Genomic DNA, 25,933 nt, shown 5'->3' on the forward strand with positions numbered 1-25,933 from the left:
GCCTCTGTGCTACAGAAGCACCTCTGCTTGATGATGACTTAGAAGGCAACCAAGTGTCAAGAACACACGATTGAATGGACTATTATGGTTACAGATTTATGACATTTTTTGTAAGCATAGTGATGAAGAAGCATGAGGAAAAAACGCAGGTTTCAGGGCTGGTTATAGCATAAAAAGAAGCAACATATGTGGCAATTTTTGCGGCCGAAAACATAGTAGCTCATGGGCTGCTACATGAGGGAAAAAAACACAAAAAAAGATGGTGATTTTCTTTCATGATTGACAGGAGGCATTTTACACTTGAGAAATGTAGGTGATCACCATGAAAAGAAAACACTAACTTTAAGGCTGAAAAGAGGTTGTAAGGAAACCCTAAAAAACACAAAAACGCTAAAAATACAGGTGTGAATAGCGAGAAGCATGGTTAGATTCAGCCTAGCTTTGATACCAGTAGGAAAACATGGGGCCACAACAAGAGGAGTGAGGGTGGAAGGAGAGAGAGAGAGAGAGATCAAGCCATGGTGTGTTCCTGGGAGCATAGACATGGGTGGATGGAAGAGAGAGAGAGAGAGAGAGAGAGAGAGAGAGAGAGAGAGAGAGAGAGAGAGAGAGAGGGAGATGGCCTTCAATATTTTGAAGATAATGGTATATTTAGAGCACTATTAAAATATGTGCTCTAATAGTAAGTACACTACATCCACTACCCTCATTTCGGTTAAGATGCCATAAATGAGGGGATTTGTTATGTACTTGTGGATTCTAACTATAGGGCTAGTTGGCCTAATATGGGGGTCCTTTACTGGCCTTCAATATGTTAAAGATGATGGTTTATTATTAAAATATGTGCTCTAATAGTGCACTATATTCATTTCTCTCATTTTGGTTAATTTGCCATGGACAAAGGGATTTGTTATGTCCTTCATGATGCTAATCGTAGGGCTAGCTGGCCTAATATGGGGGTAAAAGGACCCAAGGATTAGGGATTAATCTAACTAACCCTACCATTAACTTCATGTATATAACAAGAGTCAAAGTTATTTGATTGCACTCGGCCCCACACATCTTGTATATAGTTTTTTTTTCTTGCACACATAATTAACATCATTCTTGCTTTTTCAGGGATTTTTTTAAAAAAACGAGCATTGAAAAAGTACACACAACAGTGTCAGTAGTAATATCTTTTTTCTTATCACTCAATGAAGACATCCACAAACAATGTTAATTCTTCATCCTCATCTTTGTTGGCTTTGTTTAGTTCCTCTTGAGTAAGAGGAAGGCCATGGCTCTCTACCTTGTTCGAAAAAATACTTTAGTTGTCGTTCTCTATGCTATTTCATGTTCCTCAAGCTTATTTTACTCCTTGTTCTCATTTTTCTCAGTGTGATGTACATTTTTCTCTTCATCTTCTGCTGCCTACATGGTAGCCGATAGATCTCCTTAGCCAACTGGTATTATGTATTTAGACATTGCTAGTCTTCATTGTTAGTCTCCAACTCAACATGAACACCAACAATGTGTTGGAATGAATTCTTCTTCCGATCCTTCTCTACAAAGAGCTCTTCCTTCGTGAATTTTATAGCCTCATTTCCTGCATACCAGTGAACCCATGACCAACCTATATAAAGGAAAAATGATATAATACAACATCAACTATAGGTACATGTGTCCCTGCCTCAAGACAAAGTGTCATTATACATAGGATAACAGAGCATATTTCTCCACATAATAATCAACGGTTCAATTTAATCTTAACTCAGTAGTATACAACCTTCTATCCTATCTTATGATCTGAGCTCAAATGTTAGGAGATTAAAGCTAAAAGAAGGTAACATTAATTGTAAGCTTTTCAATAGCAAGTGACTTCTTTTCTTATGCAATGTGCATTTCCTTGTGTGTGTGTGTGTGTGTGAATGTAAGGTGATGTCACCACTATAATCACTATGTTCAACAAAAGGAGGGAACATTTTCAAGAGATAGAGGAGAACACCTCTAACAATAAAGAAGGTAGGTGGAGGATGATGAGAGGGAAGGCATAGTTCCACTTAGATGGGATTCAGATCACGTTGGAAGCCGAAGGAGCACTTTCCAAGTTGTTTAGGGTTATTCGCCCACTTTACATAATGTCCACACCCACGATGGTAGTAATGCAACTATTGAGACTAGAGCTGCAACTTTTGGGCGCTTGAACAAAGGATAAGAGACATTTTCATCTATTGATTGCATGCAATTAGCAAGCTTTCATAGTTTTGCTGGTGCTTTTCTTTTTAAGACTACCCATCATGCTATTTGAAGCTCATCTCTCACTTTTGCCTCCACTCTCTCTTCCTCTAGAACTTTTATAAGAAAAAAAGAAAAAAAAGCTCATCTCTAACTTTTGCGTCCTCATGCTAGAGTGTTTGCACTTTTTTTTGTTGTGGTTTTTCGAGCCGACCGTAGGCACAGCACAGACCCTTTTTTTCTTCAGGGTTAGCGGTTGGAAGTGAATGGGACTCATTTCCTAAGAGAGCAACCTTCGAGAGTGCTAATCTACAAGTTTTGCCACGATGGCTGGTGTCACGGCGTCTCCTTCTTCGTCTCGTAATATGGAGAGAAGGGCGCCCCCTTGCTGGAGCCCTGAAGAGCTCACTCTCATCCATGGCCAAATCCAGCACAGAGCTTGGCGCCCCAGAAGCGTGGCGTACATGGCGCAAAGCCCGCTGGCGGGCCTCCGGCGACGCCACTATATCTGCTGCAGGCATCAAGGTACGACCACACATCCTTACGCCATCATTGGTCATGCCTAAAGGTCTGCTAATCAATGTTTTGTCATTTAGTTATCTTATAATTACTGATTTGCTGCAGACAAATCTATGCTTAGCCATGAGCTTAAGGACAATTCTTGGGGAGTTGCTGAGGACAACTGGTTCAAGAAGGTGATAACTGGTAAAATTTGAGAATACAAGAACACTTAATTCCGAAGAAATATTAAGATGGTCGATAATACGAATACATCTGATTTTTTTTTAAAAGAATTTTTTTTGGGTTGGAATTGCTGGTTGCCAACTTTTTCAAGAAGGCACTATACAAGAATTCTTGATATGTGCTAAAGGTTAAACTCATGCATGCTTTGTCAATGTGGCAGAGACCTAGATGTTGTGTTTTGGTTCACATCATGACACATGAGGCTTTACAGGATGTCCATGTTATGGATGGAAGCAGGGGGAGACATGTCGAAGCTAGGTATGCGAGTTGCAATATAGTTTGCAAAACTCCCCATTAACCAGAATTGATGTAAGCCATGCTACTGCTACAGTTTTGTCTGGTGTAGGATTGAAGTGGTTTTCATATCTGCATGTATGCAGGGTTCCCGGGTATGTGGTTTCTTTTGGCCCATCTTCATCCTTGCAAACCTTGGAGACATTCTCTTATGAAGAACTGCTTAACCAGGTGATGCTGTCCACAAGTCGTGTTGACCAGCAAGGCATTTTGTTTCATCTTGTTAAGAGGTGCATTAGTGAGAGGGATTTGATGATGGGAAGAGAAGTACATCGTCATGTGGAGAAATGTGGTCTTGCATCAGACGCCTTCTTGGGAAGCCAGCTGATCCAGATGTATGCTTCGCTTGAGCTCCTTGTAGAAGCCCATGAGGTGTTCAACTGTTTGCCCGAACCCAACGTGTTTTTGTGGACGGCAATAATCTCAGCCCATGCCAACCTCGGTGAGAACGAGAAAGCTATCCTACTCTACTTTCGTCTGCAAAGCTCAAGTGTGCAGCCGGATGGGCCCGCTTTCATGGCAGCTCTGAAAGCTTGTGCAACAGCAGCAGCTCTAAATGAAGGCAAGCTGATACACGTTGACATTATTGAAAGTGGATGGGAATCACATACCTTCGTGGGCAACACCCTTGTTGACATGTATGGCAAGTGTGGAAGTCTCCAGGATGCATCTACGGTGTTTAACAGATTGCCACAGCATGATATTGTTGCATGGAATGCTATGCTTTCGGGATACAGCCAGCATGGTCACAGTGAGAAGGCCTTGAAAGTTTTTGAGGAAATGCAACGTCAGGACTTAAAGCTAAGCCATGTCACCTTTATTTGTATCCTAAAAGCATGTGCCACTCTAGCTGCCTTAGATGTAGGAAAGCACATTCACTCTCTTATCATCGAAAACGGCCTCAACTCTGATTTGTCCATCAGCAGTGCCCTTGTTGACATGTATGCCAAATGTGGGAATGTTCATGATGCAGGCATGGTGTTTGAAAGGATTCAAAACCGGGATGTCGTGATATGGAGTACCTTGATCGCAGCATATGGGCAGGATAGCCGTGGTCATGATGCTCTGGAGCTCTTCAAGAAAATGCAACTTGAGGGAGTCATGCCAAACCAAATTACATACAACAATGTCCTGAAAGCATGCTCGAGCATGGCCGCCTTTGAGGAGGCCAAGCAGATCCACTCCCTTGTGATCGAGAATGGCTGCGAATCAAATGTTTTCCTTAGTAGCACTCTTGTTGATATGTACAGTAAATCTGGGGACCTTGAGCATGCGTGTGCTGTGTTTGATAGGTCCGCAAAGCACGATGTGTCCATATGGAATGCCATGATTGGAGGCTATGCCCAGCATGGGCACGGTCAGGAGGCCCTCCAACTTTTCTATCAAATGCAACAAAACGGCATTGAACCAGATAGGATCACACCATTTTCCATTCTCAAAGCATGCTCGTGTGTATCTGCTCTAGAGCAAGGGAGACGGATTCATGCTCACATAATAAGTAATGGGCTCGTTTTAGATGTACATGTTGGCAGCACCTTGATTGGCATGTATGGGAAGTGCGGGAGCCTTGAAGATGCAAGGGTGGTGTTTGAAAGCTTGCCAGAAAGAGATGTTGCAGCATGGAATATTATGATTGCAGGGTATGCCCAGCATAGCAATTACAATGAAGCCTACTGCTATTTTAATGCCATGCAACAGGCAGGCTTCATGCCGGATGATGTGACATACCTATGTCTTCTTATTGCTTGCAGTCGTGTAGGCCTAGCAAATGAAGGCTGTCTTCACTTTAAATCAATGGTATCAGACCACTGCATTGCACCAACGCTTGAACTCTATGTTTCTTTGCTCGATTGTGTTGGTCGCGCAGGACTTTTGGACGAGGCAGAGGACTTAATAGAAAGTTTTCCGTTTTATCCCAACGATGTGGGATGGACGTCCTTGCTTGGTTCTTGCAGAGCTCATACCAATGTAGATTTAGGTAGGCGGTGCTTTGACAATCTTTTAAAAAAGGACCCAGGAAATGCTACTGGGTATGTGTTTATGGCAAACATATATAGCCAAGCTGGCATGGAAGAGGATGCTGAGAGAATAGAGAAGGCGAGGAGTCATGCAAACGTGTGGAAAAAGCCAGCAAAGGCCTTCATTGAAATAAACAATAAGGTACATGACTTTATAGTGGGAGATAAAAGCCATGCATCAAGCTCTGAAATATACGCAAAAATTAAAGAGTTAACACTCCACATGAGAGAAGAAGGATGTATGCCCTTCGACAACCTGGCTTCTTATCCGGCTTCCGACAAGGACAAGGAAGATGCACTTTCAGGACACTGTGAGAAATTGGCCATAGCTTTTGGGCTTATTTCGACACCCATAGGTGCAACTATCCGAGTATCAAAGAATCTTAGAATGTGTGATGACTGTCATCACACCACCAAGTTTATATCTAAGGTGGAATTACGAGAGATAGTGGTTAATGACGCCTTCTGCATACACCACTTTAAGGATGGAGTGTGCTCTTGTAAAGATTGCTTCTGATGAAGATACATTTAACTAGATACTTAAATATGTTGGGCAGACGTACTTCAAGCTGGGTTGATACATGCAATGCTCCCCACCCATCAGCACCACCTGTAGCCTGGGGGTGACTTATGCAGCTACCAATGATGGGCAGGCAGTATGCTGAGGAGCCTTGAACATTTTGAATCACAGCAGTGCAGGAAAAAAGTTTGCAGACTTTTTCCCTTTTTCCTGATAGGTGAAGGAGAAAAGGAGAGTTTGCAGAGCAAAAAGATCTTGATTGGTTCTCTCCAACCTACCTATCACTTAGTCGGTCATCTTTGCCCATCCAAGATTTTGTGCAATATGGGCTCTTTTTGGCATCCTAGTCAGTAAGAGATGATTGGTGGACTTTGTATACCTGCCCGGAAATTGCATCTTGACAGTGTAGATCTGGCTGCTCATAATTGTAGCTTGGGTATGTAGGTCTAGCCTTAGCTATTCACTAGCGTTCTTATTTTGTGCTCCTTGCTCTTTTGCTCTTCAAGATTGTTGTCTTTTGTGTCAGTCCATCTCTCAAATTGCAGTGCATTTTCTTCCTCAAGTGGCACCATGCACAATCATTTATAGGACCATTGCCTTTGTGACACATTGGAGTCTGAGATTCAGAACTTGAGGCATGGGATACTGGGATGCACAACTTGCAATTGTTACTGAGCCATCATAAAGACTCAGGTCTTCATGGTTATAGTGCCAAGCTTTTGTAGCCACTGGTGATCATTTGGGCTGAGTTGTGCGGCCTTTTTTTTTGGGCCTTGCTTCAAAGGCTCCGTCTTCAATTCAAAGAAAAACTTACACGAGAGGCCGTGGGCTGAGACCTGGCAGACATGCCGATAATGACCTAGAAGTTGTCTTTTCTTTCTGGTTGCTACTTTTGTCTCCACTCCAACATTGTTTTCCTTGGTCTTCTCTCTTTTCTGGTCTTATGGATCTAGGCATTGTGAGTGAATGGAATGGAGCTATTGATGTGACGAAACAAACCATTGCTTCATCAAACACACCACGTATGATGCAAGGAGATCTCTAGGTGTTACAATAAGCATGAGACAAACACTTGAGGAGCTAGCTCTTAACACACAGGGGTGAAGCTCTTGAGCACACCTTCAGCTTGATGATTTGGAACTTTCCCTATGACCTTGTGGGAAATAGCAAACATCTCTCATGCCGTTTCAGGGGAATACCTTATTGCTTCACAAAGCATGGTTTTCATTCTAGGGGGTGTAGTGACACATTTTAAACCATATTTCATTTTGCATTGAGTAATATTATTTGTGTTTAGATTTGTAAGATTTTGAGTTGTTTTTGTGCTTTTTGATAACTTCCCTCCTATAATCTCTATTTTTAATTTTAAAATAATGCGAAGATCAATTTAAGCATTTTTTTAAAATTTGGGTTCAGTATCAAGAAGCTAATGTTTCGATAAAGTGGGTAATCGAAACACCACAATCAAGAGTTCTACTTACCTATATAGTCTGCCCCTAAGACCGTCGATAGTCATAATTGATAGCCCAAAACACATCCAAGCAAGTGCAATCCACATACATCATAGTCTATAGCAATTGCGATCCACATACAACAACTCCATAAGAGTGCACATATCCACAAGACCATAGGTGGGTTCAACACTCTACCGACAAGAGAATCCAAATCGAGTATAGTGGTAAGCTATAATGGTAAGCCAGCTTCGAGCTAGAGACTAAAGTAACCCTTGCGTAGCCTTGTAGTGTGGTGTACCTATGCAACACATCCCTTGTCCTCGTGACCGTCACTGGTGCGGCTATCCAGTGGGGGCTAACTAGAAGTTGGGTAGATCCCTCTCCCAAGGTAGAGTTATACGTATGACCTCTCTTAAATAAGCCATATAGCCCATAACTAGTTCACACTAAATTGGGAACGGTTGGCATCTATACTAGCCTTGTTATGTCTAAAACACGGGATATAACCCTCCTAACAAGAGGAAGACTGGAAGCCAAAATCTGGATATTAGAGTGTAAGTTACCAAGTGTTGTCTTCAATCTACATAATCTCTCCATCTAATCACCCACTCGGAAACTATAACCTATTTCTAAGGGTCTATTTCCTATGATCAAGAACTGTAATTGGCTCATGGGGACCATAGATAGTTAGATCCTCAAGTCTCACAAGCTCCTATTCATAAAAAACTAGGTTATCTCCTACACCCATCATCTCTTTCAATCTATCAATATGAAAGACAAGATGCACACATACTCCATTTGTAAATTTTGTTCAAGAGCTCCATCCGTGGGAGACACAATCTTTAAGCTACTTAATTTATCTTTTTCAAAATCTATAAGATCATATAAGGTCCAAAATATCTCGGAGATAACTTATAGGCTTTTTGAATCCTCTTACCTAAGGATCTTATGTAAATTACCCTTTTTCCACCAAGACTCTAGCTGATCGCTTTTGGTTAGCATAAAATTGTGCTCTATCCTGCACATTAAACTACATCATATCTTGCTGTTGTTTCAAAAGAAGAAGTAAACCACACTAACTCTTGTACTTTCTCTAAGCCAATCATCCATGGGGCTTTATGCTGATATAGCCATACATCAGCATAACATGGCTCATCTTAGTAGAAAAATCCTTAGCTTGATTGTAAGCAAACTTTACTAACAAGAAGATACTCTTCCAATCAAACTGTCTTAGAGATATATGCATGTAGCATGTCCTCTATGTCTCATTTACATACTAGCTATGTCCATCAGGCTCAGGATGATCAAAGACAACAAGCTCAGCTTTGTGTCCAATTTCTTTAACACCTCTCACCAAAAATGTTCACTAAAATTAGGAACATTATCACTAACATTATCAATTATGGCAAGCCATATACCCTTATAACATCTCAATAAAGTTGTACAACTGATATTTTCTCTTTGGCAGGAATAAACCTCGCTAACTTAGTGAGTCGATCTCACCGATCACCCAAATGGAAACAAGATGTGATTCCTCGCATTATCCACATATCAGGCACACAAAGCAAACCATTTCGAATGGTTACTCTCTCTCAAACTAACAGTAGGGGTCATTCTAGCCTGGAATTTCCTAGATTTTACCAAAGAACTTGTCTCTTGGATACGAGCCCTTAAGAGAGTCATAAAGGTCAGGTTGGATCTTAGTAAAAGAAAGTTGATTCACATGTCCAATTCTACTCAGGCATCAACCACCATGTTGGTAGAGTTTTTTTGATAACAGAACTCAAAGTCAAACTCTTGTATAAGCTCAAATCAACAAGATTTTCTCCCCCTAACTTTGAGTACTTTAGAGAAGATTTATCCACATAGACACAAAGGTAGAGCCATACAAATAATGTCCCTATTCTTTAAAGCATAAATTATAGCATAAAGCTCTTTCTCATGTGTTGGCTATTTAATTTGTGGGTCAGTTAGCTTTTAACTCTCAAAAGGAACCAACCTGCTATTCTTGAATATAGCTACTCTAATAGCATAGTTATTGCATCATTCGTTTCAACCACAACATTTACTTAGATTCACAATTTACAATATGGGAGCTGAAGTAGCCTCCAACTCATTGAAACATTTATCCAACTCCTCAATCCATTCCACAGGATGTACTATGGACTTCGTCAATTGTAATAACTTGTATAAGGTACATCAACTCTTGCTTAAAGAAATCACATTTGCTTTATTTTACAAACAAGACTTATGTTCTAAGAATATCTAACACAATTTGCAAATGTTGGGGATATTCCTTTACGGTCTTGCTATACACTAGGATATCATCCAGAAAGATAATAATAAACTTTCTCAGATATGGACAAACGATATCATTCATTAAAGGTAACATAAAAACTCAAGATGGCCGAATCTAGTCACTCTCAAATATCCTAATCTTCTGATAACATGTCCTTAGATCTATCTTCGTGAAGATAGTGCTCTACAAAGTCAACCAGTAAGGTCATCCATCCTTGGTAAGGGATATTTGTTCTTAAGACCCTTATAATCCACACATTTTTGTTGTTTTCTTTTTATCCACTAGCATAATTGGTGCTCCCCAAGGTGATTTGCTAGGCCTCACATGCTCCATGCAACCTCATCCTCCTTAGATTGACCCAACTTATAGGGTTAAGTCAACCTATAGGGTTTCCTAAACATTGGTTGTGCTCTAGGATGCTTGAAATGACTTTGTAGCAAAGTGGATTAAAAAAGAAGAGAAAAGGAAAGAAGAACCACCAAGTAGCAGCACAAAGACTTAGTGGGTAGGTCTTTGCTCCTGATCAAACAAAGATGAGACCTCTCGATAAGAGGCCTCAACATGTATGGTTGCCTAAACATTGGCTGTGCCCGAGGATACTCGAAAGGAATTTACTACTACGAAGTGGATGGAAAAAGAAGATAAAATGAAAGAAGAACCACCAAGCACTAGAGACCTAGTGGGCAGATCCCTATCCTGAGCAAATAAAGTCATTAGGGAAAATTACGGCTCCAAATGGGCCCTTTAAGGGCTTTCTCTCTCTTCTTGGAATCTAGGAAAAGTGTAAAAATAATAATATTATATTGGGTTTCTCTCTCTTTTTTTGAATTCAGAAGCGATTTATGATGACATCCTGAAGATGTTTTTCAATTTAACAGAGATTCCTATTGTGGTTCAATGTCAAAAAGCAGGTGAAATTCTACATATGGATGGTTTTGGAGACTACTCAGTGGAATGGCATCTTGCAGGTTATTTGAAGACACTAAAGTGCATGTTTGATGACTCGAATGCTACAAATGTAGAGTTCGCTTATTTGTATTGCATGTGGTAAAGGAAAAAGGGTAAGAATGGAAAAAAGGCATGGAATATGCATATTGGGAAGGATGGTGCACCGACTCATGATTAATTTGTATGCGATGGCAGAACAATGGTTAGGGTGGATTTGAAGTGGAACCCTATACTTGAAATTCCTTTAACACGAGCTCATCCTTGTACACTACATCTCGTCTACAGAATTGTGGAAAAATTAGTTTATGAATATATATGTTTTGCATATAAGATGCAACCGATGTTAGAGGTCCAAGGAGTAGTGTGTAAGAGAGTGGAGGAGGTTCTTTCATGCGTGGGTCTACACAAAGGGAAAGTGGAAATTAAGAGGTCAGGTGTAAGTGGAAATATGCCGTGCAAACCAAGTATTGGTGGAGCCAAGGCTAGAAAAGTTTTATCGCCACCAAGGCCATTTATTAGTTCTTCAACCATGGAAGTACGAGGCACAGAGGAAGTTACACATGGTTGTCCCAGATCATAGTAATAATGGTGAGACTAGAACTGCAAAGGCTAATGTATGGATTGCCTTTGATAAAGTTGCTACACTTCTACATAAAATGATATTCAACGAAGAAGATGCCAACAAGTTTAAAGAATCTATGACCACATTTTATAAGTACATGTACATGGTGGAAGCATGGACATTAAGTAGCATAACACATTATATGGTAAGATCTCCAATTTTGTATGTTCTCATGTTGTTCAGTGATTCTTATTGAAAATAACCGATATGCTATTGTCATTTTTATTCCAACACATTTTGGATGCTCATGTTCTTTGCAAATCAGGGAAGCTAAGCTATTTGGTCTACCAAAGGCATGGAGCACTCACATTGGCAAGCTCGTGTGGGTTTTAGAAAGCCACCTCGCATGGCAGTGGAATCCATGAAGTTAGTGCATTGAGGCAATTACTCATGTGGTGGTATAGGAGGATTGCAGTTAGGATAGAGGAGAAACAAGCTAATGCCGATAGAACACATCAAATTCATGGGGCTTAATGCTTTGGATATTGAAAATTTGATTCTTCAATAAGCTTCTTAATTATAAATCAGTGACTTGAAATTTTAATTGGTTTCAATTTATGCTTCACTATATTCAGCACCTCTCATGGATACTTTTAAACTTTCAAACTTTTAGACATTAAAAACATGGACAAGATTCAAGAGTTAAGGATATAACAATTGAGCCAAATCAAAAAGCCCCTTCTCATACTCCATGATCCATGATCAACAGTTTTACTTCAGAAATGTCATTGTATTACATTAAAAAACTAATTTTTACAAGAGATGGGAGTCTACTTCTACTTGTGATCCTGTTGACTAGCATCCTCTGGTGCGTGAAGCCTTTGCCCTCTTTGAAGATAACTTGGCATCTGTAGAAGTGGCAAAACTCTTGGTCTTTTGAATATGAGAAGCTCCTTTTTTCCATTTTCACTTAGCATCTTGGGATTCTTGATCCCACATGGCGTCGATCCATATGCAATATAGGCTAATTAATATTTTCTCCTTAGAGCATACACTCTGGGGCCCTGCCTGAAGATTCGCACCACTAACTGCTTCTCTAGAAGCATGATTCACACCGCTAATTGCTTCTCTAGAAGCATGATTTTGTCTACATTCCACATAAAGGGGTACCCCCAAGATATCGAGATAATGTCTTGATTGTAAACAATGGGAATTTAGCTTTATCCTTTGAAAACTTTTTGTGGAATATAATGAACTGTGGAAATTTCAGCCGGTTAATGTACTCTCCAGTGCTGATTCCTTTCTGAGTCCTCCCACTTGTGTTCTTGATACGCGCACGAGAAAATCATCCTCATACACCACTAGCTATAAAACAAAGTTGTCCATAAGCCAAAGAAACAAATGCAATATGAAGCTTTATCACGATATTCAAAATTACTGTAATCAGACTATCATCAGACTATATGATTCTCATCATTAATAAGTAAATCATGTCCATATGTTGATTGTTGAGTCAACGTCCTGAACGGATGAAGACTCCCCTTCCTTTCCCATTAATAATTACTATAATCAGACTATCTGATTCTCATCATTAATAAGTAAATCATGTCCATATGTTGATTGTTGAGTCAACGTCCTGAACGGATGAAGACTCCCCTTCCTTTCCCATTTGCAAAATATTAAGTCTTTGCTGAATATCTTGAAATTCATCTTCAATGGGAAGGTTGGCTTCATAGTGTGAATAACATCCTTGTACATCATTGCTAATGTCTTAGCAGGAGTATGGAACTTGCTGTCCTTGACACTTGAATCCAGTAGAAGATACTTATCCACACCTTGATCGACGAAATCATCTTCTTCAAGATTCTGTGCGATGATGGCAAGATAGTAGTCCTCCTTGATGTCAAAAAACACTTAAATATCTATTAATAGGACATACTTGTGTCACCTATTGGATATGCGGGGAGGAGGATTGAGGTCGACATGTGCTTTGTTTCCTCTATCACAGCGGGGTCCTCGTCGGTAGCTGTAACCACCTGGGTGTCTTCTCTTCTGAGGGCATCAATATCAAGCTATTCACATTGAGTTCCCTCTGCGCAGCAGCCAAGTTTATCTCCTCCGTAACCTTGTGAACCTCATCATCTTTTTCTCTTGAAGGTTCCTCTGACCTCTCCTCACCTCCTTCTATTAACAAGATGGCATTTATGCTTTTTTACTGGGCACTTACTATGTGTCTTCTTCTTATCCTCCGACACCTTTGAAATATCCCTATTTACCTTATCTCTTGAAGATATTGAAGAAACAAGGTCGTCCACATACATGTACTGAACATTTTCCAGGATGAATCCATCATTTGAAATCTCTTGGTATTGCTGCTTTTTCTCGTAGAGATACAAGCATATAGACAAGATCATATCCTCGATGGAGACATTGTAAATAAAACATACGTGTTATCTGAGGTTGGTGATGGTGTAGTCGACTTTGTGAAGGAAGTTAGACAATTTCTCCTCATGAGTTTCTTGAAACCCTGTATATCGGGTTCGACCTCGATCTCAAAAGGATACATCTACTACGTTGCACAAATATGCAACAACCACTTACAACCGACATTAGAAGCTAGCGATACTACAACTTTTCATTATAACGCACCTATGGGCTAGCCTTGCGCGATCGGGCGATAGGATTCCATATTCACACTATACTAATTTGAGTTGTTAAAAAATTAAGCAAGCGTGACTATGGGTCAGCGACCGAGTAGGGATCCATATTCGAGCCAAAAAGACCTTGTATATTTTTGCTAGTTAGTATAATGCAATTTAGGGTGGATGTTAGCAAGGGAAGCCTTATATCGTGTTGTACTGAGTTATAATATACAAGGTCTATGCTGCACTAATATATGTAAAAAATCAGCTTCAAAAGCTCGTGATACTACAAGTTTTCATTACAACTCAACTATGAGTCGATGTTTGGCCGTAGGGTTCCATATTCGCACTATACTAACCTTGTATATTGCAAGCCACTATAGCGTGATTTAGGGTGGATGTTGGCGATTGAAGCCATATATCACGTTGTACTAAATTGCAAAATACAAGGTTTATGTTACAAACCACTATAGCGTGATTTAGGGTGGATGTTGGTGATCGAAGCCATATATTACGTTGTACTAAATTGAAAAATACAAGGTTTATGTTGCACAAATATGCAACAACCACTAACCAGCTCGAGAGTAGGGCTCCATATTCACGCTATACTGGCCTTGTATATTGTAAGCCAGTACAATGTGATTTAGGGTGGATGTTAGCGAGTGAGGCCTTATATTGCGTTGCACTAAATTGTAATGTATGAGGTCTATGTTGCACAAATATACAACAACCACTAGCACCCGACTTTAAAGACTCACGAAACTATAGCTTTTCATTAGAATGCATTTATGGGTTGGCGATCGGCTGTAGGGTTCCATATTCGTGCTATACTAATTTTCTATATTGCAAGTCAGTATAGCACGATTTAGAGTCGATGTTGGCGAGTGAAGCCTTATTGTTGTGATTTTTATCCAAAATGTTTTCCTTGTTAGTCATTTGAAATGATTTTATGTGATGTTATTTTTTTAATTGTGAATTTAGTACAATGCAATGTGGGGGATTAAATGTGTAAGATGTCTGTCTATATCACGTTATAGTGATTTTCATCCAAAAAGTTATTTGTTAATCATGTGAGCCGATTTTGCATGTTGGATTTTCCTTTATTGTAAATTTAGTACAACGTGATGTGGGGGATTGAATGTGTTGTATGTATGCTTATTGCATTATTGCAGTGATTTTAACCCGAGTTGTTTTCCTTGTTAGTAATTTGAATAGATTTAACACATTTTTGTGGGGGGTTGTTGATTGTGTTGGATGTCTGTCTATTGTATTGTAGTGATTTTTTATCCAAAACATTTTCTTGGTTGGTCATTTGAGCCATCCGCCCGATTTTGTTATAGATGGCATAGACAAAGCAGACCGTGAGGGCCTCCTCATCAAAAGATCCTAAGATACGTCAGAAAGTTGCACTAGCCAAAAATATATCTAGCCTTCATGAAGGCTCGAAGGTATGAGCAGCATAGGTTCGTTCTACGAGAACTGCTGCAAAATATGCATAGGCACATGCAGAGTGCAATTTTGAAGCTCCCATTCCAACACCTTGTTTGTTCATTTACGAAAGGAACTGCATTGGTATGCATTGGCAGGCTCAGCGTGCTGGGTTGCTTGTAGGAGGCTGTTATCGAGGATTGACGTATTGAGTATTTTCAGAATAGCTACGCTAGTTGCCCATGCACATAGAGTGACAGTGTGATGTCGAAGGACATATACTTGCTAGGGATTCTTAGGCTCAAGTATGACAAGACTCTAGAGCCAGTTAACCTCACTGACACAAAGATGAAAGGTATCCTAGAGATCCCTCCCTTGAGGGAAAGGGTTATTGTCACTGAAGAGACAAAGGTCAATCATTTGCGTGGCACATGGCTCAACACAAAAAGGACCAATATTGAAGCCAGAAATAGGGAGAATAATAGGGAGAGTATTGAAAGGGCAAGGAAAGAAGTTGCCTGTCTAGAATTGCATAATTCTAATGTTGAAGCTTTGAGGTATTTGGCCTCCTTCGTTGTGAAGATTCCAGTGTGAAACACTCCTCAATACTTCTCTTTCAACATGGAGGAGATTGATGTTTTATCCATAACACACAAAGAGGTCAATGATGACAGAGTTACCCAGGTTATTTTAAGGTTTGCTATGCCCATGCCCTAAACTTTAATTTAAAGTGGCATGCTTTCTCAAAGTAATACGATGTGAATTATCTGTGTAGCCTGGTTTTATCAAATCTCCCATGAGAAGCTCAGCGTAGGCTATATATTTTGGATTCTCTTATATCCTCGTGCTAGTTTTAGAGGAGGTCAATGACAGAGTTATGTAGGCTATTTAAGGTTTGCTATGTCCATGCTCTAAACTTTAAATTTTTAAAAGAAGAAAGCCTTCCTCTTCCGCGCTCTTCATAGAGCAGGGGCTCTGCAAAAGTCTCATGGGGCGACCGTACTCCCCAAACGGAGTGTTTAACGTTTAGCTAGGCTCATGGTTCGTTGGGGCGACTCTCGATTCGGGGATAGTTGCTCCTCAGAGAGCACGGTACAATGAAAGTTGTAGGCCGTGTTCAGAGGGGAGTCATTGTCTATTGTCGGCCTCTGTGGTAGAATCATTCAGGTAGGCCTGTGAGAGACGGTGGCTTACCCTGTGTGGCAGATGCCAGCGGTTCGAGTCCGCTTATCTCCAGTCCTTGCAAATGATGCATAATCATTTTCGTATATCGGGTGAGTCACTGCTGTAGATCTACCATATGGGTGGGTAGAAAAGTGCCTAGACTTCTGCGATTATTGTCTACCAAAGAGTAATATGATATGAATTATCTGTGCAGCTTGGTTTTATCAAATCTCACATGAGAAGCTCAATGCGCAGGGTATATATTTTGGATTTTCTTATATCCTTGCTTCTGGTTCTAGAGGAGGTTTCCTAACATGGATGTATGTCCATGATTTAGGCATGTAGTTTTAGACCAAGCCTAGATCTTTATAATTGCATACCATGAGAAGTAAGTGTCATGTGACCTAAATTGTACTTTTGGTTTTCTGACATAGATACTAGATTTACTATATTATACTATTTATTGACTTTTGTAATGCACACTGGAGTTTGATTGTTTAAGATACTAAGTCAAAGCAATGTTATCTTGCCAATTCAATTGTAGGATTTCATGGCAACATGAGGTAGTAAGTCCACATGATCATTTTTAATATTCCAGAGAGAGAGAGAGAGAGAGAGAGAGAGAGAGAGAGAGAGAGAGAGAGAGAGAGTGTTAGGTCGCTATAATACCACTACGGGCATTACCACAGGAGGGGACGGCCTCTGGCTCACCACCCAATGGCTCACCACCCAGCCATAGAGGAAGAATGAGGATTGCCCCTCATCCCCCAGGCTATATAGTGTGTGGCCTGCCGTCCACACTAGCCTAGCCGCCCATGACTCCGCACGGGCGTCCTCTCCCACTGAACCCCGGATGGCCACGTCCTTGGCCATCCGGTCTGCCACCGCCGTCGGTCATCACAAGCGTTATAGCCTACGTGACATTACCCCCCCTTAAGAAGAGTTTTCGTCCTCGAAAACAAACTGGGGAAACCTCTTGGAAATTGCACTACGGCGTTCCCAGGTAGCTACCTCCTCATCCCTATCTCCTCATCCCTATCTGTCCATTTAACAAGTACCTCCTGGTACACTTTATGTCGGGTTTGTCTGTCACGATACTCTAGAATCTTTTCAGGTTCATGTGGTATCTTTGGTGGCTCTATCAAGTCCACCAAAATCTCTGGAGAAGCTGCGTTCTCTAACCCATGAACTGATTTCTTCAGTTTACTGACATGGAAGACAGAATGGACTTGAGTGTTACCATATTATAGTAGTGATGTGTGTGAACACACTTAGGACCGCCGGGGCACTTTTTCCCTCACTAGGAGGTTTTTTCCCCCGTGCATTGTATATACGCCCATTATCTTTTAGGGTTGGTTATCTTTTATTTTTGGCACTCATAATACACTACAGTGTTGTGCTCAAGCTTCCTCATCTTCTTGAAGTTGTGTGTGCATTCCTGCAACCCTAATTCCAACAATTGGTATCAGAGCAGGCTTCCTCCTCCCGGGCAGCATCACCGGCACCTGCCGCTTCATCTCCTCCGATTGCAACGAGGTTTCACGAGCGTCTGCAGGTTAGTATATGCCGTGGGAAAGCCCTTAGGGCTTGTTCGTTTCAGAATTTTGATCTGAAGTCATTTCGCCCTCCGTTTTTGCATTCCAAGTACTGCGCAGGCAAAATCGTCCTACTGTGCAGATTTTCTGTCAAGATTAAAATCTGCAGGACAGGTGCCCATTCGTCTGTTTTGGGCTGTGCTACATAGCACAGGTCGATTTTATACAGGTTTACCTCTTACAGACAGCATTTACATCTAGTAGTACAGTCATTGGCCATGGCTGACAACAATGATGTATTCCGCATGTTGGCTGCTGAGGATAAGTTGGATGGCACCAACTATCCATTGTGGGCATATATGATGCGACATGTATTGGTAGCAAAGGGGTTATGGAACATTGTGCAGGGTATTGATGCACGTCCTATTGTGGCTGGGAATGCTGCAAACACATCAGAAACAGGTACTGTTGATGATGGTGCAGGCACAAGTGCTGTAGCAGCTGTTCGAGAACCACCACTTTCAGCAGAGCAGATTCGTTGGGATGGTAGAGATGCGCAGGCTCATGCCTTGATTGCGCTGTCTGTCAAACGTACCATTATCCCACATATTCGCTCCTGCAGGACTTCTAAGGATGCTTGGGATGTACTTGCCACATTGTATCAGGCAAGAAATGAGGCTCGTGTTGCTTATCTCCGAAAACAGTTGGAGAGTGAGCATATGAACGAAGGTGATTCTATGGATAGCTTTTTGACAAAGATCAAGGATTTCAAAGAGCAGCTCATTTCTGCAGATGAAATCCTGTCAGACAGTTCACTTGTGCAGACTGTTTTGAATGGTCTACCAGATTCTTATCAGGGTTTTGCTTCCACTCTTCGCTTGATGATGAAAGGCAATCCCAATGCCTTATCATTTGAGGAGTTAGTTTCTGTTTTGCTGCAAGAAGACCAGTCAAGGCAAAACAGGAATATTATGCGTGTCGCAGATCAAGCTTTCGTTGCTAGTCAGAGAAGCGGGAAAGGTAAAGCTGGCTTTTCTTCTAGTAAGCAGAAATCTGCAAATGCTGCGCAACCAAAGAAGGAAGACAAAGATGAGAAGAAGGGTGACAAACAGAAGACATTTTGCAAGTACTGTAAGGGAAATGATCATGTCATCAAAGCGTGTCCTAAGCTGGCTGCGAAAGAGGCTAAGAAGAAAGAGGCTGGTATGGCTGTTGTAGATGCCTCTCCTTCTAACAATGAATCTGCTAATGTTGTGCTAGATACAGAATGGGCATTCAATGCGCAGTGCAGTTATGACCCATCTTTGCATGACACATGTATGTCTGCAGTAGATTCAGATGTATGGTACTTTGACAGTGGTGCCACTAAGCATATCACCTCGCAGCGCAGTTTATTCACTTTCCTTGAGTCTGCTCCCACAGGGAATACTGTCACTTGTGCCAATAACTCCTCTTATCCCGTTGAAGCAGTTGGACAGATTGTGCTGAATGTTGCAAATGGCAACACCTTTACACTTTTTGATGCATTGTATGTGCCAGGGATCAAAAAGAATCTGCTGTCAGTCTCCGCATTTGCCAAAACAGGTTTGGTTGTAAAATTTGTGGATGACAGATGTACTGTTCATGATCTCTCTTGTGGTGACATCATTGTAGCATCTGGTTCACTATGTCGAGGGCTGTATAAGCTCAATATGGATGGCAAATGTGTAGAGGATTCAGCATGTGCTATTATGGATACGCAGGCTATTTCAGATGCAAAACTGTGGCATGCACGTTTTGGTCATCTGAATTTTGCAAGTTTGCTGCGCCTGCAGAAATCTGAAATGGTGTCTTCTTTGCCTAAGCTTGAGGCACCTGTCAAGCATGTTTGTGAGGGCTGCATATTGGGTAAAATGCAGCGTGCTTCCTTTCCCAAAGATGGATCAGTGAGAGCTGAACGCAGATTGCAGCTTGTTCACAGTGATGTTTGTGGTCCCATGCAAACTCCATCATTTGGAAACTACCTTTACTTCGTGACTTTCATTGATGATTTTACCAGGCATGCATGGGTATATCCTTTGAAGGCAAAGTCCGAAGTGTTTTTGTGCTTCAAACAGTTTTTGGTTATGGCTGAAAATGTGTCAGAAAGTAAGATGGGCACCCTCCGTTCAGATCGAGGGGGGGAGTATATGTCTTCAGAATTTAATGCATTTCTGGCTGAGCGTGGGATAAAACACCAATGTACAGTGCCGTATACACCACAGCAAAATGGTGTGGCTGAGAGAAAAAACAGGTCTCTCATGGAAATGGCAAGATGTATGGTTAAGAGTCAAAGTCTACCACATGGTTTTTGGCTTGAGGCTGTCATGTGTGCTACTTATGTACTAAACAGGTGTCCCACCAAAGCATTACAGGTTGTCACTCCATATGAGGCTTGGCATAGCCGCAAGCCATCTGTTGGCCATTTACGTGTTTTTGGTTGCCTGGCATATGCATTAGTGCCTGTGCAACATCGCAGAAAATTGGATGACAAAGCTGTCAAATGTATTTTTGTTGGATATAGTGCTGAGAGCAAAGGCTATCATTTGTATCATCCACAGACAAAGCGCATTTTGGTTAGCCGTGATGTTGTATTTGTGGAAGATGCAGTTCAGCCCTTGGTTTCATGTACTAAGGAGACAGATATCAGCTCACGTGATGTCTATGATACATTGTTGCCTCTTTTCAGTGGTGCACAGTCAAGTGCAATACCTCATGAGGCAGTTTTTCAGCCTATGCAGGTTTTAAATGATGGCACAGATCAGCCTATATCTGATGCAGATGTGCATGATGCACTTGAGGATGAGAGACAAGAGATTGAGGGCTCTAGGAATATGCCTAGATGGCTGGTGCAGACTTTGCGTGACAGCAAGTTGGATGCCCCTTTGTCTAGTCGCACTCGTTCTGGCTCTCATGGTGCCTCTTATGCGTCAGATTGTTATGCATTGGCTGTTTCTAGTATGTGCGATGAAAGTGAGCCTGTTTCATTTGATGAGGCACAAAGTTCAAAAAATTGGATGGCTGCTATGCAAGCAGAATACGATGCTATTATGAAGAATGGTACATGGTCTTTATGTGACTTGCCCCCTGGCAAGAAGGCCATTGGCACTAAGTGGGTATACAAATTGAAGCGTAAGCCTGATGGCACAGTGGATCGCCATAAGGCTAGGCTTGTTGCAAAAGGTTATGCTCAAGAGAAGGGCATTGATTTTGATGAGACTTTTGCTCCCACATGTCGTATGACCACTGTTCGTAGCATCTGTGCATTAGCAGCTCATAATGGTTGGAATGTACATCAGCTGGACATAAAGACTGCGTTCTTAAATGGAGATTTGCATGAGGAGGTGTATGTATCGCAGCCTCGTGGTTTTGTTCAAAGAGGGCAGGAAAACAAAGTGTGCAGGTTAAAAAAGGCTTTATATGGTTTAAAGCAAGCTCCACGAGCTTGGTATGAAAAAATACATGCATATTTGACTGCACATGGGTTTCAGAATAGTCCAACAGAAAGCACTTTGTATGTTAAACGTGTGGATGGTGTACATCTAATCATTGCTCTCTATGTCGATGACATGCTGCTCACACGACCAAATGAGAGTCATATTGCTGATTTTAAGGCTGATTTGAATGCCTCTTTTGAGATGTCAGATTTGGGGCATTTGCATCATTATTTGGGGATACAATTTAAGCAGTGTGATGGAGGTATTGCTTTGTGTCAGACAAAGTATATTGAAACATTGTTGCGGAGATTTGGCCTTGAAGACTGCAAGCCTATTGCTACTCCAATGGAGACAGGTTTGAAGTTGAGTCTTCATGATGCTGGAGATCACTTTGATGTCACACTCTATCAGACAGCTGTTGGTTGCCTCATTTATGTATGCATTACGAGGCCAGACATTCAGTTTGCAGTCTCACAGGTGAGCAGATTTATGCATAGCCCAGGCATTAAGCATTGGCAGGCAGTGAAGCGTATCTTTCGCTATTTGAGTGGTACTCGGCATCTTGGGTTGTTTTATCCCAAGGGGGGATCATTGCCGCCAGATTTACATGTTTTTTCAGATTCTGACTGGGCTGGTTGTTATGACACACGCGTGTCCACGAGTGGTTTTTGCTTCATGCTTGGAAGCTCATGCATATCATGGTTGAGCAAGAAGCAGCCTACTGTGGCCACTTCTAGTTGTGAAGCTGAGTACAGGGCAGCTTTCACAGCTACGGTTGAGTGTGTGTGGCTCAGACGCCTTATGGCTGATTTGGGTGTTGGGCAGCCATCTGCCACCACCATCTTCACTGACAGTCAGAGCGCATTGGCAGTTGCGCGGAACCCAGTGTTCCATGCTCGTACGAAGCACATTGAGGTGCACTACCATTATGTCAGGGAGAGACTCTCTGCAGGAGAGATCAGTTTGGCTTATGTGCCAACACAGGATAACCTTGCAGACCTTTTCACAAAGGCTCTGCCTCGTGAAAAGTTCGAAGCTTTTCGCAAAGCTTTGGGCTTACTCCCTTTTGTGGATTCGTCCACATAGCTAGACACTTCCCTATACATGAGTGCTAGCTCTTGTTCACCGCATCACTCCAGGGGGGATTTGTTACCATATTAAAGTAGTGATGTGTGTGAACACACTTAGGACCGCCGGGGCACTTTTTCCCTCACTAGGAGGTTTTTTCCCCCGTGCATTGTATATACGCCCATTATCTTTTAGGGTTGGTTATCTTTTATTTTTGGCACTCATAATACACTACAGTGTTGTGCTCAAGCTTCCTCATCTTCTTGAAGTTGTGTGTGCATTCCTGCAACCCTAATTCCAACATTGAGAACTCTCTGATAACTCAAGTTTATATGCTACGTCCCCAATCTTCTTAAGGATTTTAAAAGGACCACAATATCTCAGAGAAAGTTTATCACACTTTCCCGTTTTCATGGTTTCTGACTGCGCAGGAACCTTGAGGAATACAAAGTCACCTTCTGCAAAGGTCACCTTTCTACGTCCTTTATCTGCATAAGTTTTAGCGCGATCCTGAGCGCTACGAATGCTCTCACGTGCGGCTCTGAGCATATCATTCATATCTTCAAGGAAATCCTTGATATATTGAATTTTCTCCTTTTCTAGGCCTACAGCCATCGGAGATCTCAGCTGGAATCCATACATTAACATGAATGGTGTAAATCCAGTCTCGCTGAGTGTTTGGAGCTGTTAGGCAAACTCCAATAAGGGCAAGTACTCTTCCCAATTAGATTGCTTCTTACTAACATAAGAACGCAACATATCCTCTAGAATTTGGTTAACTCTTTCAGTTTGACCATCAGACTCCGGATGATCTGCCGTACTCATACTCAGAGTAGTATCCAACTTTTTGAAGACTTCCCTCCAAAAATGACTGTTGAACTTTCTATCCCTATCCGACACTATATCTGCGGGTAGGCCATATAGCTTGTAGAGATGTTCAATAAAGAGTTTTGCCAACTCTGGCGTTTTAACAGTTTTCTTCGTGGCGATAATCTTTGCCATTTTAGTTAACCTGTCCACTACCACCCACATCGAGTCATTCCCTCGACTCGTCTTGGGTAAACTGGTAATGAAATCCATGGAAATGCTTTCCTATTTCCCTTGAGGAATCTCCAACGGATGGAGTAGTCCTCCAACCTTAAGACGTTCATGTTTATTGACCTGGCACTTACTGCATTTCAGCACATAGGTCTGGACGTCCTTAAACAAACTAGGCCAATAAAACTGTCTTTTTACTAGTGCATAGGTCTTTTGAATCCCGAGATGACCCGCACTTGGACTATCATGAATTTCTTTAAGAATTTGGGCCTGAAAGTCACCAATAGTTGGTACACATACTCTACCCTTGTAGAGTATGTACCCGTCGTCAATGGAGTAATTAGCATATTTCTCCCCCCGACGAAGTTTATCACTCCCCTTTGAAGCCGTGGCAGTCAAAGGTGATGAAGGGCCTACGTCAGAGCTCTCCGGCTCCAAACTATACCCAGAAGACATGGCTAATCTCTTCGGACTAACTCTCGCTTCCCTTCCCGTTGCACCTTTGGCCAGTCTCTCCGCACTAGCAATCCGTGCCAACGAGGGAGGTGGTCACGTCTGTGAAGAAGTGCGTACGCGTACAGCGCGCCAGACCTCTGTAAAAGATGGATCGTGCTCACATAAACCACGTAGTGACTCCAAGAAATCATTCTTGAAGACTGTGAAACTAAGTTCATTAATTTGTGGCATGCGATTAATCTCCGCCCATCGAGCTTTTCTACCCTTCAATTCATTTTGACTTGAAAGCCATTTCAGACTTTCATGGTCCGTCCGGACCTCAAAAGTAGCACCATATAAATAGTGTCTCCACTTTTTCAGTGCATGAACTATCGCTAGTAACTCTCGCTTGTAAGCCGAGTAGTTACGTTGCGCACGATCTAACTTTTTACTCTCAAATGTAATTGGGTGTCCCCTTTGCATAAGTACGGCCCCAATGGCCTCATTACTAGCGTCTGTTTCCAAAACAAACGGCTCATTTGGATCGACAATAGTCAAAATAGGTGCAATTGCTACGGTCACCTTGAGCTTATCAAAGCTCTTCTGTTGGGCTTCCCCCCAACTAATGTTTTTTGTTTTGGACTGTAACTGGTCAGTCAACGAGACTGTGATCTTCGCGTAGTCTTTCACATACTGTCGGTAGAACCCCAACATGCCAAGAAAAATTTGCAGTTCCTCGAGATTCTTCGGTGCTGGCCATTTAAGAATAGCCTCTACTTTTTCTGGCTCCATCTGCGTACCATCGGCGGATATAATATGGCCAAGGTAGTGAATTTTTGTTTCAAAAAATTCACATTTGCTCTTCTTTGCAAATAGTTTGTGCTCTCGCAACAACAACTCGAACACTAGACGCAAATGCTCTATGTGTTCTTTCGGTGTCTTATTGTACACAAGAATATAATCTAGGAAAACTACTACGAATTTTCCCAGATATGGACGTAAAATGCTGTCCATCAGCGTCATAAACATTGCTGGAGCATTGGTTAGCCCAAATGGCATAACCAAAAACTCAAAATGCCCGAAACGGGTCGTAAATGCTGTCTTTGCAACATCTTCTTGTTTAATTCTAACCTGATGATATCCTGATCTCAGGTCTATTTTTGTAAAGTATCTCGATCCATAGAGTTGATCAAACAACTCATCCATGCGTGGCATTGGATACTTGTTCTTAATCGTTATCTGATTAAGAGCCCTATAGTCTATACACATCCGCATAGATCCGTCTTTTTTCTTTACCAGAAGAATAGGCGATGCCCACGGACTTGAACTAGGCCGAATGAAGCCTTTGTTTAAATATTCCGTCAATTGCTTTTCCACCTCCTGTGCCTCGGAGTGGCTTAATCTATAAGCAGGTTTGCTTATAGGTTTTGATCCTGGCATAACTTCGATGCCATGGTCTACTTCTCTAGATGGTGGTAAACCATCTAGTAAATCATCAGGAAAAACATCCTCAAATTCCTCTAATAAATTCATTAAAGTATCTACGTACTTTTTCTTTAATGTCTCTTTCACCTTGGATTTTTTCTTGTTTGAATCGCATGCATGCCAAACAGGGTTTTCAAACAGTGGGTCTCGTCCAAGGCTATTTTGTTTTTCTTGTTTGTCTACGTAAACATCATTTACAGTTTCATCTACGGAAACAGAAATTAAAAGAGGGTAACAATCATATACCTCTGCTATCTGGTCTCTGCGGACTGCTGTACACAGCTCCATGGAGGAAATAAGTGGTGTGGCAGGGACAGTACGGTCGCCCTGCAGGGTAGTGACTCTACCTCCATGCTCAAAACATAGCGTATTATGTAAGTAATTTCGAGCTAGACTAGGGCCCAAGCCATACAGCCACTCCCTGCCTAGATATACATCTGCTCTCTAGCTAAGTGGATGACTTGAAAGTCAAGCGGAGCCTCGTAGTCTTGCATAGATAATGGGACCCCCAATACTAAGGTATTCCACACTGTTTTGTCATATCCGTTAGCTAGGCCAACAGTATACTCATGATCACTCCGGGTCTCAGTCAACCACAATTTCTTGACTAACGAGTAGTTCAAGAAG

General features: G+C 41.6%; 1 protein-coding gene across 2 annotated transcripts; it reads left to right on the forward strand.

Moving 5' to 3' along the window:
• Positions 1-2,363: 2,363 nt before the first annotated feature.
• LOC147618724 (pentatricopeptide repeat-containing protein At1g11290, chloroplastic-like) lies at positions 2,364-6,611 on the forward strand. Of its 2 annotated transcripts, none has more exons than XM_086773756.1 (4): positions 2,364-2,742; positions 2,842-2,922; positions 3,122-3,219; positions 3,342-6,611. In XM_086773756.1, the coding sequence occupies exons 3-4, from the start codon at positions 3,152-3,154 to the stop codon at positions 5,788-5,790; spliced, it is 2,517 nt and encodes an 838-aa protein (XP_086629882.1). In that variant the 5' UTR covers positions 2,364-2,742; positions 2,842-2,922; positions 3,122-3,151; the 3' UTR covers positions 5,791-6,611. The 2 variants fall into 2 exon arrangements, with proteins under 2 accessions (XP_086629882.1, XP_086629881.1); XM_086773755.1 differs by having other exon boundaries at positions 2,394-2,742; positions 2,842-2,912.
• Positions 6,612-25,933: the final 19,322 nt, after the last annotated feature.

Source organism: Cibotium barometz, chromosome 34, assembly GCF_041138505.1.
Source record: "Cibotium barometz isolate CiBa-2024 chromosome 34, ASM4113850v1, whole genome shotgun sequence".
Lineage (NCBI taxonomy): Eukaryota > Viridiplantae > Streptophyta > Polypodiopsida > Cyatheales > Cibotiaceae > Cibotium > Cibotium barometz.